Source organism: Ischnura elegans, chromosome 4 (assembly GCF_921293095.1).
Source record: "Ischnura elegans chromosome 4, ioIscEleg1.1, whole genome shotgun sequence".
NCBI classification, from domain to species: domain Eukaryota; kingdom Metazoa; phylum Arthropoda; class Insecta; order Odonata; family Coenagrionidae; genus Ischnura; species Ischnura elegans.
In genome coordinates, this window is record NC_060249.1 from 113,292,025 (window position 1) to 113,311,121 (window position 19,097).

General features: G+C 37.5%; 1 protein-coding gene across 1 annotated transcript in view; it reads right to left on the bottom strand.

Annotated features, from left to right (window-relative positions):
• LOC124158220 (anoctamin-7-like) overlaps positions 1 to 19,097 on the bottom strand; it is a 384,154-nt gene that overhangs the window by 270,231 nt on the left and 94,826 nt on the right. The window contains exons 4-5 of the mRNA XM_046533409.1: positions 13,595 to 13,615; positions 9,842 to 9,978 (exon numbers count right to left, since the gene is read on the bottom strand). Of these exons, the coding sequence (XP_046389365.1) occupies positions 9,842 to 9,978; positions 13,595 to 13,615 (158 nt within the window). The remainder of the gene's footprint in view (positions 1 to 9,841; positions 9,979 to 13,594; positions 13,616 to 19,097) is intronic.

Genomic DNA, 19,097 nt, shown 5'->3' on the forward strand with positions numbered 1-19,097 from the left:
ATTTAATCAAAAATTCTCGTTTTGCTGAAATTTGTTGAGAAAGTTTATGCTTATTTTTTCATTCATATAATGCAGTCTTTTCCCTAGGGAAATGCCCCTAGCAAGAGACACAGGACGATTAAATATGAAACTCTATAATCTACACAGGTCCGGCAGAAAGTTTTAAGGAGTTCAAGGCTAGAGACACAGGACGATTAAATATGAAACTCTATAATCTACACAGGTCCGGCAGAAAGTTTTAAGGAGTTCAAGGCTGATTTTTTTTAGAGGGGCGAGATGAATATACTCTTAAGGAGAGAAAATTAAACTCTAGGCTTGCTTAGATGACTGATGTAATTCACAACAATTTAACTTTCCTCGCTGTGATAAGGAAAACAAAATTTGAACTCCCTACCACACCCCTAAGTCCGAAGACTGTTTTGGACATACAAGTCACATTAATAAACTTAATTATTTGACCGATAAAATGTCATTGAGAGTCTGTAAAGCCTGAATCACACGATCATTTTTTTTCGCCACTGTCGCGATCACTGCGCAAAATGATCGTCGGCGGCAATTGTTTTTCGCGATCGCGATGAGGATTCCCATCGCTATTTTTCATCACTCGTCTGGTCGCTTTTTCCATCGCTAAAACCGTCAAAAAAAAACATATCAGCCAATCAGAACGCATTCCTCTATGGAGCGATTGCAGCGCAACGTTTGACAATTGTGGGAACGACATAAATAAACAAACACGCTATTTAATTTCGTGATGTGGGTCCTATGGCAACGAGCTGTGATATTGGAAATGATGCGAAAAGCGACGGCGGGAGTGACCGTGTGATTCAGAAAAATGATCACTAGAGCGATTACTTTTCGCGACGGGAAATGTGATCTCGATAGTGATCACTTTCGTGACGAAAAAAAATGATCGTGTGATTCAGGCTTAAGCAAAATTAGCATGAAACTCTTGAGGCATATGCAAGCCATTCATAGCTGGTCTTCCCAGCAGTTTGGCCATGTTTCATGGGTCGAATCTGCACATTAATTTCGTAGTAAGTTTCCAATTACTTCTGTCGTGGTTTAATGCAAACGGGAATATAAAAAATTTAATAAGGTACTAGTACGAGAGAGCTGAAAGAAAGTGGGGCACATTCTCAGCGAGAGAAAGAAGAAGAGGAAAGACTCAATTTGAAAGGGTTCGACGAGGAGAAATCACTTTGCCCATATCATAACGTCAGCCTTAATCAGTACTTATTTCGTGCGTCAATTCAAGATGGAAAAAAGAACGCTTTCAGCACCGCTGCGATTCCAAGAAAACACCCTACTTCACCCATACCAGCAGGTAAAATCCGCAGGGGGGGAAGAAGTTGGAAGTACTTTGGGGGACGGGGCAGTTTTTTCGCAAGTAGCGCCATGCCCTGAGGGAATCCTTTGTGCCACGAAACACGAAAAACAACTCCCATCCTCTCTCACTCTTCCCTCCACCCCGGACAATTTCCTCGCTCTGCGCAAAAAAAAAACAGAAAACAAAAGACGGGCGAAGAGCGCCTGTACATGGCCCCACGAATGGATGCGGTCGGGACACCGCTTGGAAAAGAGAGGACGAACCACGGAAGGAAGGCAAGTTAATTGGATCCGTTTACGTGACTCTGTGAAGAGTGCACAAGGATGAGTATTCCGTTTCGAGCATTTACGGATCTAGTGAGGAACGGGGCCACTAGAGGCGCTGGCGAGACAACGTGCGTCACACGGTGACGAAACTGAGATCCCCACCACATTCTACCTTCGCAAAGTTTAAATAACACACTCTCATTGTCAACAGAAAGGAGATATCTACTCCCAAAGCTTTGCTAAATGATTAGCGTAGCCACATTCCTTCTGCAATCCTAATCCTTCCCCGCAGTTTTTCATGAAATCAAACACCGCATTTAAATTTATTCTTTCTTCCCATCAGAAGAACGAAAGTAGGATCACTCACATTTCTAAAGTTTAAATAACTCTCTCATCGCCTCAATAAGGGAGATATCTGCTATCGCAGAGCTTTGATAAATTATTTGCGTAGCCACATTCCTTCTGCGTTCCCAATTCTTTCCCTCATTTTTCTACAAAGTCATACACTTCCTTTAAATTTTCTCTTCCTTGCCCACAGAATTTAAAGACAACATTTCCTTACCACGGAAAACAAAATTCATTTAAAAAATGAACGGAAAATTTTCTGAGTTTAAAAATAGCGTCATCTAGATATTGCCTACGAAATCAGAATAGTACATTTTGGATCATACGAGGGAAATTCTATTATCTTTTCCCATCTAAACTGACGGGGCAGGCTAAGAATGCTGACCGGACTACGCCTGGTCCACCTATTTGTGACGAATAAATTGGATAAACTGAATTATATTTTGGCATGAGAAAACTTACACAAAAAATTACCATTTTTAAAATGAAAAATGAAACGCTCTTATTTATACCTAGTGTTGTTCAGTTTTGCTTTAAAGATAAAATTTTGGCACGTAAACAGAATTGGGGACATTGGATACTACCTTGAACTCATTAGTATATGATTTTCGGCAACGTTAGAGCATTTACATGACATGAGAACGGGTTTTATTAAAGGCCCTCGGTAATCTATAGATAATCTATCTATAAAAGAAGACTAACCGCTACGAACGGTTCAGTTCCAAAGAATATGATTACAAAGTAGTTATTTTTTTCAAAAAAGAGAAAAATTGACGATACTATAATAAATTTTCAATTATTTGCGTCTTACAACATAAACATCAGATATATACAATTACGACTTTAATCCTGACAAATGTGCTTCCAGAAGCGTTTTGCATCAATACATTTGGTTCCTATTGAAAGTAAAAAATGTCAATTTCGTGTATGAAGGTAGCGTTATCGTAGATCCTACTTCAATTATACAGTAACTCTACGTAACCCGCATTACTCTTTAAACCAGTGTTTATTTACATATATTTTAATCTCAGCCTTAAATTTGAGCATATGAGTGCCATTTTTTCAACCTCCGATGGGTCACGATCAGAAGACGAAGCGATCGATTAAAAATTATTTCACTGATAAATATTGAGCGCACTTGTGGTGTCCTTTGGACATAATCGCATCGGCGATTGAGGAATTGGTCGCGCCTGTGGACAAGCTTTACCATCCTCATGGAATGTTGCCGCCATTGATTTCCAATTAATTATGTCTTTGTCCTGAAACTCATCGCCCGTTCAAAACGCTTACCATCTAGCCACACCTTCATTTCAGCGTGAAGATGGAAGTTCCCGGCATTAGATTTATATTGCACGGCGGGTGATCGAAAATGCCCCATTGAAATTGCTCAAGGAGCAGTTGGGCGGTATCAGCGCTGGGATGACGGGCGTTGTCATGAATCAGTACACTTCCAGAGGTCAGCGTGTCTCTTCTTCCGCTTTGAATGGGGATGGACGTAAAGTTTCACACTGCTTCACTCTCTAGCCGCATTGCATTGAAGAAAAATTCTCTTTTATCGGCATAAAGGTCAAGAAATGTCAATGCTGAAGCCATTCGGCGAGTTTTCTGGCTCCCTCTCCGCAGCGCACAATTTGGCGGGAAAATCAATTGAGGCAGTATAGTTAATGAGATTGCTGCTAACCTTAAACTGACAACTTGCAGTCAGAAATGACTTGAGCGTGTGGTGCGGAGGACGCGCAGTTGCCCTACCTGCGCAGTACCCGCCTGTCGCTTGTATTGTGTTTTCCCTGAGCTGTCGGAGGTTTAAAAAAGAAAACCTCCCTCGTAATATCATGCTTGAAGTTCAAAGAAAATTCCATAGCTCACCCCATTGGAAACTCCCAAAACAGTACCTCTATATTGAAGCAGAAAATATTCCGGGATCACATGATAGGAAGCGGAAATGTCAATGGCCTACGAGTATCCGCAGCAAGGATAGGAATGCTTCGAGGGTAAGGGAGGAAGAGACAGGGGAGTGGGAGGGGTAGGTAAACAAAAGAATTCGAAGTGGCGCGGTTAATGATGCGCCGAAAGATGTCAGATCGAAGCGAAGGAGCGATGGTCTTTAAGGCAGACTAGAGTTAGAAAGGTGCCCAGAGGTCGATTGAAAGGAAAGGCTTTTCGAGTGTATCCGGGGGAGGAGTTGAAAGAATCGCTTCGACAACGAGAGAAAGGGAGGCCCAGACAAAAGAACAACTAAAGCCCTTGGCAAACATCCTGAGTCAGCGCAAAAGAAAATAAAAAAAAGAAATTATGCACGCGAATCACCATATTCAGGAAGAGAACCAAGACGGTTTTCCGTAATATTCCTTGTACACATTTTTTTCCTAAATTACCATTATGTATTCAAAAACACGTTAATGACCCTATTTCTCACACATATTTATCCTTATTATTTTAACAGTCACTACTATCTGGAGGAGGCAACTGACAGCTAAGGTTATTTGCGCCATGAGGGAAGGGCATGGACGGAAGGGTGGAGAGAAACCCGGTGTCGGCATTAGCCTGCTCTTAGTGAAAGGCGCCAAGGGACCCCAGCTTAAAGTCCCTTACGACGGACGGTGTGCTGTGCTTCGAATGTCCTTCACACAACATCCAAGCAGTGATCGTGCAGTCCCTGCAAATTCTCTGCCACAGCCGAGATTGCAATCCGAGCCCACGGGGTGGGAAGCCAACTCCCTCGCCGCCACACCAACACGATGAGATTCCCTGTTGCCCCCCATATATATTTATTAGAGTGCCAGATTCAATCTTAACAACATAATCCATTTGCACATTCTCTCATCAGTAACCGTATTATCTTATTGGTACATTTATATCTTATGTTTTAATTCTCTGGCTTTAGCCATTTTGGCTGTCACTGAAATTCAACTTCTTTCTTCATGGAATAGAATCCTACGATGCTTTTACGGGGTTTTCCACTTATGGTGGTTATCAAGGATTTTTCCTTCAGAGATTTGTATGTGATCATTCACAAATAAATATTCAAATTATTTTTCCAAAACTTTCTGGTGCATTTCGCAGGATATAATCAATGCAAAAGCAAAGAGGAGACATAAATTAAAAATTAAGACTAGATCAAGCACACAAAAATTATAACGCGAATAAGTAACCACGAGAGAGGCTATAACAGAGAGCTATTTATTTAGACCAATGCTACAAATTCATTGTGTTAGCTAAATTCTGAGGCATGAGAGCTGATATGAAATAAAATAACACGAAAAAGTTATTAAAATAGGTTAATAAATTAATATTAACAGGCAAGTTTCGACAAATACTCTAATTTCAATTAATCACCAATTTCAATACATTTTATAATATCTTCAGGTCGAAAAATATAGACGGAAAGTTAAAGCAACTGTGAAAAATTGCCAATAACTATTAATTTCTTGCTGCGCGAGACTTCCCGTATACTAAGTCTGATAAATTTTCACTTGATAAAACAAGAAACAACATTAGAAAGAGGATTTAATTGACGGAAAATCGTTGAGCAAGGGATGCTACAGAGTTGTAATAAGTATTAACCTATCATGAGAAGATAGATGAAGAAAACCGTTCCCAGCTTGGAAATAAATATGATAACATTGTTGGTATCATTGGTTGTGATCTTTTTGGCACACACAAGCGCTTGCGAAACAGCTGTAGTTCGTTGAGTCAAAAATAAGGTAGTACCTTCGGCGTACCATGAGCGACCACTGCAGGCATTCCTTCTGCACCGTTTTCTGATCAATATTGCGTGCTCTGTCACTCTTAACGTCACGACCGACGTATGGATTATAATAGCTAATGATATCACGAGCCCCTGTTACCCCTGTTCGCTTAGAAGTTATCCAACCTGAGCGACACGAACGAAACTTAACAAAAAGCACACGTGTACCTATAAGAGAAACCTTTTTAATTTTTCTCCGAGCACAGTTTTCCAATGACGCAGCCCTAGTTACAGTTGATCATAAGATAATAATAGATAATTAAATAATTATAATAGATCTTTACAAAAATAGATCTTGGAAAAAAATTAGAGAAAAAAGAGTGTGTTCATGTTTTCTCGCATATTGAAGAGTGAAAACACGTCAGATGTAGGTAAACTCTTCTCGGCATTTCCACCAGGTTAATTTATTCATAACGGTCAACGTTTCTAGCTCCGACTCGTGGCTCACTCTCAGGGCTGAATTAGTTTTGTTTAAATAAAACAACATTCATCCTAGTGGATGAGCCCAAAGTCGGAGCTTGAAACGTTAGCCGTTATGGGTAAATTAACCCGGTGGGAATCCCGAGAAGAGTTTACCCACATTATTCGCCGGGAAAGCATCAAATTACATTTCACGTAAATTGTACTTTCATAAGGTTTTATAAAAAATTATTAATTGAACAAAGAATACTATTGATGCTATACTAAAAACCTCGCGTTGATTCAACACTGTCTTCCACAAATTCATTTGTGCCTACTTTCAAATTTGTTTCATTTCTAATTCTGTAATTTTTGGAAATTATTTAATTTTACACCAAAGTATGAGTATTCGGACCACGCTATCTTCCATCCGGCAGACTTCACTGGACCTTCATTGCTTTTTTGAGACATTTTTTTAAGATACATCTCTAAGATATTGGTTAATGATATAAGCGTAATACCCAAACTAACCGAGACTTACAACTAAAAAACCGATTCCAAGATGTTATTATCAAATGAGGATTATTCAAAAACAAAAAAATTCCAAATATTCTTCTAATTCATATGATTGAGAGAAAATTTTCCTTTCACTATTTGAGGAACTAGCATTAGGATACTGGATATTCAAGATGGATTCGTAAATTATCATATATTTCTATAGTTTCTCTATAAACGAGGGCCATGTTGATTTAAATTATAAACTGAATCAAAATAGGAAATCTTGTAAGTTTGTGCCAAAATCTTGTAAATCTCCTGTAAAAAAATCTCCAAATGTTGGACTTTAATATTTTCCAAATCTTACCCACAAACTTAGGTCATTGAATTAAATAAATTACTGAAAAGGGAAATATTTTGTAGCATTTTTCACAGTTTCGAAAACCAGTAAAAACTTACTAAAAGTAACTTCCCTCTTTCACATCTCAGTAGAGATCGTTTATAAAATATTTTGGGAGGACGCTTCCATATATTTCCATATTCCCGGAACGAAAGAATGGGGAACTTAGGAACTTCATTATTACGCTCAGTTGCTTCCATGAACGAATTCCTAGCCGTTTTATTTTTGGCGTATTTTTCAGCGAATTGAACAAGGTTAATTAATTCCTATTGACTAAAGAGATACTTTCTCAACTAATATCCGAAGAAGAGACGCTACTCTTTTACTCTTACTACTAATGCTTACAAATACAACTCAGGCAGGTGCGTAAATAAATTGGAGAGCATTGCTTCGCTATTAGATAATACATGGCGGGTTTGAAGGAAAAACAAAAGAAACCCACCTAAACGAATTTTCGGCTAGTGGTTACATTTTTTGATACATTTCCAATCTCTGCAACCCAAGATCAAATTCCATCCATTCAATATACTTTTTAAGAGATCATGGAGAAACTGGCTTTAGGCGTCTATCCTACTTTCCACCCTTCCTCTTACTCTTCTCCCCATGCCTGGCCAATCAACTCGAGACATTCAGATGTGAAATATGTTAGTGATAACGGCGACGAAGGTAAAGGTATGTACATAAACGAGACTATTCTTGAATCGAAATATTTATGTTCGGTAAAATATTACACAATAGCATTAAAAATTGTATTAGTTTGCCTACGATAGACACGGCAACGATTTTTTAAATTATAATTCGTCATTGAATTTTAATTTGTGATTGAAATAATCCGAGACCTCATGGTATCGACTCCGGAGAAAATAAATCAAACTCATATGTTGGAAAATAATACCACCACATTATAATGAGGCAAGGAACACGCTATTTCTTGAGGAATTTTTCAAAAGTGAGGTCGGTTGAAATCAACCATTCAATAGAAATGAAAGATACACTGCTTCGGATGTCTCATTTTTGGCAATCTGTTTGACCCTAAATTACGTTTTTTTCGTTTTTAGATGCTTCGCAAGGGAGACAATACCATCAAATTTAGAAATTGAAAAAGTACCGACTCTCAGCAGCGTCCAGCGCTGATCGCTTCATTCCCCAAGGTCATTGAAATAGGTTTTCGAAAGGTTGAGTCACCTTGAAAGCGGTGTCTGCTAATTTTCGACACCTTATCCATCTCAGAAGATGATGAGAAAATATATTCGGAAGTGCAAAAGCGTAGAATAAAATGGAAGTTCGTCAGTTGGTTTTTGCGGTCCATAGATGTACAGTAATGTTCCTTCTGGATTTTTTTCCATGTGAAGTACACTCGGAAAATCTCTGCCACCCTATTCCTACTATTTTCTTATGAAATACTGAAACCGCAAAATTCTTTCACGATAACTCTGTATTTAAATTCCAACTTTTGGCAACCATAGCCTCCACATAAGGTAAAACTTCCAGGAAGTCCTTACCCTCAAACCCTCCCACCCCCATGATGATATATATATATATACAACTCAATAAGGCATTAAAGGCGGATCATTAGCCCTGAGGTAGTCTTCGGCATCGGGGACGAAACGTTGGCATTTAAATACTTGGTGTGGGAACTAACCCAAAAGGAACATCGTTGAATATGCAAGTAGTCAAACGGTGTGAGCCCGGAGAAAAATACTTATCAATCGATTGCCGAGAATGCGAAGACTCCTTGTTTCATTTACCATGCTCATAGAGGAATTCCAGCAATAAACCGTGACTTACGAGATAGATACACTGAAGACATTGAGATAATACCGGAGAGCTTAATCAACCTCTTCCGATGCAGTAAGGCATTGGCTAATCTTGAAGAATCAGATTTAATCTAAGAACACTGAGAAAGGAAATTTAAAGCTAAAATATCATTCGAAATGCCCGGGATTAGAAGGTGGATATCCCAGCATCCATTTCCATACATCTCAGAATTTCCATGGATATTTTACTATTGAACTCAAATCAATAGAATGCGACACTATTCCCCGCGAGTGGGATTAGTTTAATCCTTTTTAAGCCATCCGGGACCTACAAAAACGGCGGAACCTCATTAATTTTAAAAGGGAAAAGGCTCAAAATTCAATTTGCAAGGATAGTTCAGGCGCATTTACGACAGCATGCAATCCAAGAAATTTAATTCCACATCGACATCCGAGTAATACCTATATGCTAAGAAAAAAAATTTCAAAGTTGCGCGATTACCCACGAATTCAAATGTCAAATGCATTTTTAAAGGTCTTCCTTATGCGCTATTTCCTGGCTTCCTTCTCGGAGGAGAATCAGCACTCAATTGCGTGGAGTATAACTGCGACCATGCGTAGACAATGTTACTCAGTACGTGTTCAGTAGATTTCACCAGACGAGGTGCTTGCGTCACAAGCTCACATTGTAAACCCTTCGGATGGTGCCATCGCAACCAGTGGCGCAGCGAGGGGGGGTTTGGGGGATAACCCCCCCCCCCCAGAGCTCAGAGACATTTTTAAGTTTAATTCATTTTACTTCATTGGATTGATATACTAATATATACTATAATAGTGTAAGGATGAATAAAATATCCCTCAGAAAGCCGTAAAACTCACCATTTTGAACCATTTATCTTTAAAATTCCGCAATTTATTAATCTCGTACCTACCGCTTATCCTGGTGCGTATACTATACCCCATACAGCCCGGTATAAGTTGCACCTAAACCCCCCGCAGCCTTAATTCCTAGCCGCGCCCCTGATCGCAACCGCACACTTACATTCTCACATAGTATTCATTTTACGAAATCATATTGTAACTCAGTGATGATGTCTCACTCACCGGTCTATCTTGGACTTCCGGAACGGGCAGGTGTAATAGTCGAGAGGCCTGTTGGGCACGTCCTGGATCATTGGGTTGGGCAGCCTCAACGCGTGCAGAAGCCACTCGCTCCAGTTGACCGTGGGGTTGGGGTGAGCCTGGAACCATGGGAGGCCGGGTAATGCTCCGGGGATGGCCAGTCAAGGGCCAATGATGACCCCCCCCCCCGACACCAAAACCCCCTCTCGCGCTAAATAAGCACACTATCCCCATTTCAGCATCCATTCCGCTCCCCCCGAAGAGGACGTATCACTCCCGCTCGACTCATACCTAATTCTCTAACGCCTTACTTGCTTAGATCTCACCATAAAATATTGAAATTTCCAGAGAATTTGAATGGATCCATCGACCCTGAAAATTGCATCGTGATAGCCAAAAGCAATAGCCAATCAGTTAGCTGGAATTCTTTTCTTATCCACTTTTAACATACAGTACGATATAGAATTCCAAAATTGGCCGTTAGGTTAAAACAATATACGGCACCTTCGATTGTTTTTAGCAGGAAAGTAAGAAGATGATAGCGTTAGTTTCAATCATGAGCTACCTGAGGAATAAAGGCAAAAATACGACCGATCAAGCGGGAATGATGCGTTTTCATAAGCACATTCCCATCATCATGAAAGGTCGATATTTCAGCTTAAAGTTAGACTTTATTCCTGGAATAGCACATGTTTATAAACTATTCTCTCACCTTAAAATTTTCCAGGAATAGTAGGCCCTTGCTAATATCCACTTGGATTCCAACCGTGAAATATTTATCCCAGTCTCTCTCTCCGACGAAAAAGTGAGAAAAGTTTTTTTTTTTATTGATAAGAACCCATTTGGTAAACGCTGAACATTTCCTAAGTTTTTTTTCCCGAAGATAGCCTAACTAAGTTTTAATCTAGAAAATGCAATGAATCAACATCAATTGAGCAGTAGTGATGCGTCCTCATAGGTTTTTATGATGCTGTAGATTTTTCCGGCCGTTTTCGGAGGCTACTGGGGCCCTGTATACGTCTCTTTAACATTCGACAACGGGAATACCCCTGAAGATAGTCTTGTGGTTTACGTCATTTCATAAAAAATGATATGGTTTTATAAGGTGGTTGAGAAAAAATATTCTTTCCTCTGATTAGTGAGAAAATATAGATACTTGAAATTTGACCCAAAAATAGTTCCATAAGAAAAGAGACGTCAAAAAATCGGCGTCTAGAGAGTTGTGGCATTATTTTCTCTTACTCATTAGACTGTCAAAAGAATCGACCCAAAAATTCATTATTTACTTGGTGCTATAGCTATAAAATATTTGCACTTCACGTGTCAGGCAAAAAATGGAAGCAACAGCTTAACAGTGGCATTTTTTTTCTAATTCATTAAGTAACTACATTTTTATAACAAGCCATATTTTTAAGCATGTTTTCACACAAATCCGAGAACGTTTAAGTATTTCTCCTCAGTATACTCATAGACTCATATCATATTCATGAATTTAAAAAATAATGATCGTTATTTCTAGTAGTATTCCCGTAGTTGAGGTTTAAACGAGCAAGGGAATAGCCGCCGAGCACCCGAAACAGCACTAAAATTCTACAGAACCATACCTACCCTGGGCCAAGATCATCACGAAATAGGAATTTTTTTGGACTCAAATATTAAAGGGGAGCGTCTACGGCTTATAAGCTGCTAAATGAGCAGATAAATTGGAAAATAAAAATTAATTAAAACGAAGCACCAGGGCTATTCATAATCTGGCTTAGTATTCTAAAAGATGCATTAGTTGTTAAACTAGAATATCACAGCCTATAATCTAGGTAAGTTCCAATTCTTAAATAAAATAATGAATCAAAAATTATTTGGTGACTTTTTTTTACTTTGTCATACTAAATTGCCAATCAATCATCCGCATTCATGGTATTGAGGATATATTTAATCCCTTTTTTGGAGAAAGGGTCTTACGCATAAATCCCACTTCTGTAGAAATAAAGAATCAAGGATAATAAAGGATAAATTTTACCCAAAACATCAGAGCTGACACAAGTAACTGCAGTGTCTACCAAAGGTCTATATTGCTCGATATCATAATTTTAGAAAATCGTTCTATTCACTTCAACATCTGCAAGAGCCACGGGAACGATCAAGATGCATACTTTTTGGCGAGAAATCTCATCAAGTGCTACAGACGTTCAAGTTAGCACACCCAAGATTAAATTTTCTCCAAGGATATTTTACATTTTATCTCCACAAAACTTTCATAATGAAGACAGCATACCACTCCCACTACGTATTAAAAATTAATGAATTACACTACACTTTTGGCGTGCCCCATATCCGAGTTTTGAGCCAAAATTTTAAAATATGTAATTATAACATTGTTAGAAGTTTCTCTTTGAGAAAATACTTCAAAATTGATTGTAAATGTATTCCTGATTTCATTCCAAGAAAATTAAGAATATCTATCGCAATGTTCAAAGGTTGTAGTAGCGGTAATATTCTTAATTTAAAAATTTTATTCTTTCAGCAAAAAGATTCCTAAAGTTTCCCATCCTTCCATTTTTCATCGTTCACCCAAGTTTGTCAAACGAATGCATTAATAATTAATCCATTTTTAGAGAAAAAAATATTGCAATCACAAACATTTCAAAAAATGTTTCTTTCAGCGGTTAGCTAAACAAAGTCATTACCTGGTGACTGCATTTATTATCATTTGAAAGTTTTAAAAGCTGATTTAATATCATTTTTATGAAAATATAATTTATGAACAATACACGATTGAAATATTAAGAGGCATAATTACGATTCAATATATTTTTATTATATGCATCTCTTTGCTAGTGAAAATAATCCCCATTTCTGACATCATGCGGCTCTAGAAATACAAGTCAGGATTCTCCCTTTGATTCTGTCGACGCGATCGAATGCACAGAGAAGTATTACGCTATTTTGGATCTCATGAGGCAATATTGCTGAGAAGGTTTCCATCCGATGAAAAGACTACATATAATATCTTTTTAATTTTTTCTTTGAAGGAGTAACAAAGAGAAACTTCACAGAGCAGGCCTTTGAAGGACTGCAATGAGAAAAGAAATGGACACTTGAAAACAGTCGTGCAGAAACTGGAGCTCGTCAATTATGCGCGGAAGGCAAAAAAAAACTGGACGCTGCATTTTTCCATAAAAGAGATGAAAGAGTGGTAAAAGGGAAAAAAAAGAAAGAGAGATAGATGAAAAGTTACAAATACACACATTCAAAACGTAGATGGTAGTTTTCGAGAGTATCCTTAAAAAATCATTCCCATGCCTCGGATATGATGTAAATGCATGCATGGTTTGAAAAGCTGGCGTGAGACAAACTTCAATCCAAAAAAAATACTAAAAACAAAATGCACTCCACTACAAACTATGGTAATTTAAATTCACTACATCATATCATCACCAGAAAGCATTCAAAAGGGTTTTTAAATTCCAGAGAAATTCGCATTCCATATCCTAGTAGTAAGAAAACGAATATATAATGAATATTGGCACTTATCCTTTCTAAAATGATTAAATTTTAACAATAGGCGATCTATGGCCATCACTTTCAACTAATCAGCCAAAGTATGAAATAAATTAAGACATTCAAACAACGTAAATAGTTATTAAAAAAATAATACAAATCTGGTTGAACAATAAATAGTAGGTATAAAAAGATAAGACGTTATTAAGTAAATAATTCTTTCTTTCCTTCACTCACCTCTGAAAAATTTCGCCTCTGCTATCAGGTTTTAGGGATCCAGTGTATTATTTGGAGGGATTTTCGTTACGTTATCGTATTTTTTAAACACGTTTTCATCACCAACAACACCACAACAATTGTTCGTAGATGCAATGTCGGTGATTGTTTTTTTTTTTTTTAATGCGGACGTAGGAGAGTGCATTGCAGTCACGGGAGGAGGTGCGAGACATAGAAAGAGAGAGAGAGAAAAGAGAGAGAGAAAAAAAGAGGGAAAAAGAGATGGAGAGAGACACACGCACACAAACGGGAGGGGAGGGGGCAATAGGCGTCGGAAACATGGCAACACTGTAATCACAAAAGGCCACGTTCATTGTCGTCGTCAACGTTGCCTAATCAGATATTTCGCACAAATATGAATTTTAGAATCGCTTTCAAGCCGCATCCACCATCCCCTAAAGTTGTCAAGAGATCCCATTCTCATTGATATATCGCAACTGTAACCAAAATTAATTCTTACAATGATGTCCAGAAAAATAAAAACAACTTGTAAATATTCATTTCGTACGTGTTGCAGCTTATTGCATTAAATTTTGAGAGAACACTTCACTTAGAGTCAATATATATTCCAAGGTAACTTTCCGCACAAAATTCAAATACTTGACAACTTAAAACTGGTTCCAGCACATATTATCATCATGAAGTTGAAAGAGTTACAAACTTATCCATCAGATGTACAAATGATTTTAGAAAAGGGGCATACAATCAGAGAAAGGGACATGAGTTTATTGTTTTGTTGACAATGATTTTAAACAAAAATACCACATGCGGTGAAAGCATGAGGACTGGATTGTAAGACGGAAGAAAGGAGAGGTGTGAACAGAGAAGATATTGCAGTAAAAATAACGCGATTGCATAGCATTACCGGGCTTTTTAGTACACCTAATTATTTCAAATGAATCCAACTCAGCCCCTTAGTCAAACGGTAAGAAATAATGAAGATAATCCACGAAACACTTTTGCTTATGACATTTATTAGTGGAATTCATCAATTATACTTTTAAGACACATCTCTTTCGACAGTTGAATTCATGAATACTCATGAATAAAAAAGTGTGCGCTTCATTCTAAGACAGCTTTCTTTCTTGTTATGCGTTATTCGAAACAAATGCATCTCCCTCTAGAGGATGAAGACAAACGATGTACACATGGCGACTGAAATGCGATTTTAAAATTCATTTTCAAAGAAATGGGTCTATAAGAAGCTCGATAATCCCTTAGAAAACAACCATGAACGTGGCCCATAATTTTTACAGCGAGCGGTTTAATAAATTTCATCACTACAAGATAGATATTTTATTGTGCAACTGGGGAAAAAGGGGGAGGCTCACTAAAACTACTCGACACAAAAGTACAAGTTTACAGAACATTTTTCTTAGCATAATTATATAACAAACTTTATTCAATACAGACTTTAGCGATTTTAGACTATGGGTGACTGATTCAGGTTATGTAAATGGTTTGTAAACATAAATTTTATGCTATGTGTCGAATGATAATTGTATTTTTCCATATGAAGACATTTATAGGTAATTACATGATATAATAGTAAATCAAGAAGAAACAAATAGGAAGTTGATAAGGTTGATAAATCAAGTAAAACAAGGTAAAAAAAATTACTCCCAACGTCAGTATTCTTCGGCAGTATTATGTGAGAGTCGACATTAGATTATTGCTTTGAATGTTTCTACAATCACATTTCACTACCTTAATGCTTATTTCTTCGCAAATATGGATTGTCAATTTAGAAGCAGATAGCAATTTACGCAATTTATTATACGCAATTTACAATTCCAGTATCTAGAAATAAATAGAAATCATAGTTACTCTCTTCGTGTGTTTAATTGAAAGAAAGGTATAACTTTTCCCTTACTGGGTATCTTTATGCTTCATTGCACTTAAAGGCTATTTATATTACAGGATAATGTAACGCTGGCAAAAGATAACAGTGGAATTATACTAGTAAAAAATTCGTAAGAAAATCAAAACTTAGCAGATATTTTAAATCTTAATAACATAGCAGAATACCCCTACAAACAAGTGCTGTTTTTATTAAGAATTGCCAGTAAATCCTCTCTTCCGAAGAAAAAAGACAACAGCACCTAACCGCTCCACCTCAAAAAAGGCATAGAAATTTAACGGAGGGCATAAAAAATGAGTTCTGTGTCGAAAAGATAAAATATCATTGTCACGAGAAGAGAAGCAAACCATTGGATAAATAAAACCTTTCCATTGTATATTGCAAAACGAAATATCTCCAATAGTTTCTAGCTGACATCCAAGATCCCATATAACATTGGGAAGAAAATCAGTCACTACGGTTCAAGCTATATAGCTAGCTATTATTAATCACTGTCTATGAGTGAGAAAAAGGTAAAACACGAACTTCATAATGCATCGAGAAATTTCACAGAAAACGTAGCGACGACTCAAGAGAAGAATTAGATTGACAAAATCAACTTCAATAGCTCCCAATAACCTTAAAATAAAAAGAGGAACGGAAAAATCTTTGAGCCATTATAATCAACAAAATATCATGTCTTACCATCAGGATATCCAAAGAAAAAGAATTGCTGTAATTTTATCAGTTATAGGGCCGAAGATGCGATGATCTTCACAACATAGCACTATGTCATTAGAGCGATTAGTGTCCTGTGAAAACTCGTTGGAAAATATCGGTACCATCCCCAATGCTCCATCGGAAATCTACATGACTCCATGCTGTAACGGACACTTAAAATCGTATATTTATAAACTAATTTCAACGATGAATTAATTTCTCGTGGGTTTGCGCGAGGGTCAGAAAAATTAAGACAGCCTCAATTACATTAAAGCAGACGTGGTCTCAACTACTAACAAACTAGTATTTGCAATTCAAGATTTGAATTACTTTTAGCCCGCAAAATTATTAATAATAATAACATTTGGAAAAAAAAACTTTTATGAAACAACGTTTTTCTCACGAACTAAATAAGAAGAAAATAATTTTACTGTGACCCTGACAAGAGCCCTGAATAAATTGCATCAATGCATGACGAAAACCTTTAACTAAATGTAGTTTAATTATGCTTTATACGTAATTATAAGTGAACAGAGAGTTGCTCAAGCGGCGTAGGACGGGCAATCAGAGCGACGAAGTAGTGTACAAAGGGGAGTGAACGAAGTGTCCACGTGGAACGTAGAAGGGGTGGAATTAATGTGGGAAGACTAAAAATTCCACGAAGCACAATGCAATTTTCAGGGCAAATCATATAGGGAATGGTGAATCTCAGGCTACTGTCCAAGCAACAAAGATACTATGGAGAAAACTAATATACAAGAGACTTGCTACTCCACTCAAGAATCGCACACCGTAACATCTGGACTGCAGGAAACAGTACTATGTAAGTATTTGGAAGATAATTGAACTAATTACACTTGTGATGATAGCATTGCCTCCATTAGGTTTCGGTGGCTATTTATGGAACTAATTTCCGCACTGAATTTCATTTCTGAATATTTGTCGAGATTCAATTCCGATCATGTTAAAATTGTAAGAGCATTCGACTGTTATCTAGTTCTGAGATATCCTAAAAATTTTAGCGCTCTAGCTAATAGTAGCGCTCTTGCAAAGTGGTCGAAAAATCGATTGCAAAATTTTGACCGAGCACACAATAAAAAAACCAATAGACGTTGTAAAATATCGACCCGAGTTATAATAATTTTTTAGGATTATAACATAGTAATTTATAACCACGAGGAATCAGAATTTATATCAAGTCAAGTTGATGATGATGACTTATGGAATTTTAAACGTGAATCTCCCATCTTTAGACTTAAAGGAATGTACAATAAAAATTAAAAAATTGGAATACGGTAAAAGGTACATCCTTCCTCAAGCAATAAAAAAATTCTCGGCTACAGACGGTGAAAACAAAGAGTAGGAACAACTATCCGATGGCGCGAAAGCATACAATTCTTTTAAAGAGGATTCGAGTCGAGGCGGAAATAACCAAAATGGCGATAAAAAGTACCCTTGGGAATATCTGCCCTCAATTGTTCAGAGCAAGAGCACACGTGCTGAACTTCAGATAAAAAAAGGTAGTACGCGCGACAAACTGAAAATGCACCAAGGCGGCTTCATTTGTCCGATTTTTTTTATTCCTTTTCCAATTAGTGAAAAAGCAGACCTTCCATCCTCATAAAAAATAATATCATGCAAAATTACTGAGATTCTCAAAGCGAAAATTCTCGTGGGATGCGGACGAAATTATGTTGCACGGATGCCCGGACCAGTTCTGCTGTGGGATCCTCCTTACGCATCTGGAATTCATTTCCTAGCGTGTTCTCATTCTTACAGTACTGTTACATCAAATACTTTTGAGAAGGACTGATTAAAAACTAACTCATCGCAAAGGAATGGCGAATGAGGCTTGCTACTCCGCGTTACGTTGTCAATAGGTGACGACAGTTTCTCCAGCCAACCTACTGGGGTCTTCAGGTCAGAAGTAGCGATGCATAAATTTGGCCGACTTGTATAGGCACTTCAGGGATTAGAGGTCAAAAGAAATCGATTGATAAAAAATGATTGTAATTAAATATTAAAATATTCATTCGGGCTGAAATGCTCTCATAGCACACTCTTCCTGAAAACTCTTAATTCTCACCCTCAAAAACAAGAAATATGTCTTTCCCATTAAATAATCCCCTTCCGATCCCTAATACGGTATATGCTTAGTTAGCTCTATAGCTCTAATCCGAGAGGCGAATTTAAGAATGATATGCAAAAGTTTTGGCCAGCGTTTCGATATATTTTTTTTATATCTTCTGCATGGCTATGAATGAATATGATTACATTAAATTGATACGTAAAGGTATGAATGATCGTCTCAATATTTTTTACAGTAACAAAATAAAAAATAAAAGAATTCAATTGGGCATAAATTTAAAAATGAGACAAGAACTTTGACATACCTTTTTGGCAATGATTTTTTTTACTGTTTGTAACTGAGATAGCACATATCATAGTTCCCGTAAATTTGGATTTGTTATTGATAATATTTTATAAACAAATTGGATCTATGATAATTTTCAATAACCGTGGGCGCTTCAAAGCAAGTCCACGATTGAATCTGGAGCGCTACGTGTAATTTGGAAGAAGTAATTTGGCGGAAGTATCTGTAATAAGAAAATAATTTGCATAGGAATTTTCCTGCCCTCCTAAGGTTTCATTGTGTTGAAAATAACACATTGATCTGGAGTTACAATCCTCGGGGGATCATAGTGGGCCAGTAGGTAAAGCGCTGGACTACTGATGTAAGGTTTGGAATCCTCGACGAAGCTAAAGGACATCCCCAACCTTGATGAAACAATTCGGACGCCCCCTAACAAACATCCTCTCTGTGCGAGTTTGCCCAGGGAAAGGATCTGACGCTCAACTCTAAATGTTTAAATCTCAGTTTGGGGTGAACTCTTTGTATTTAAA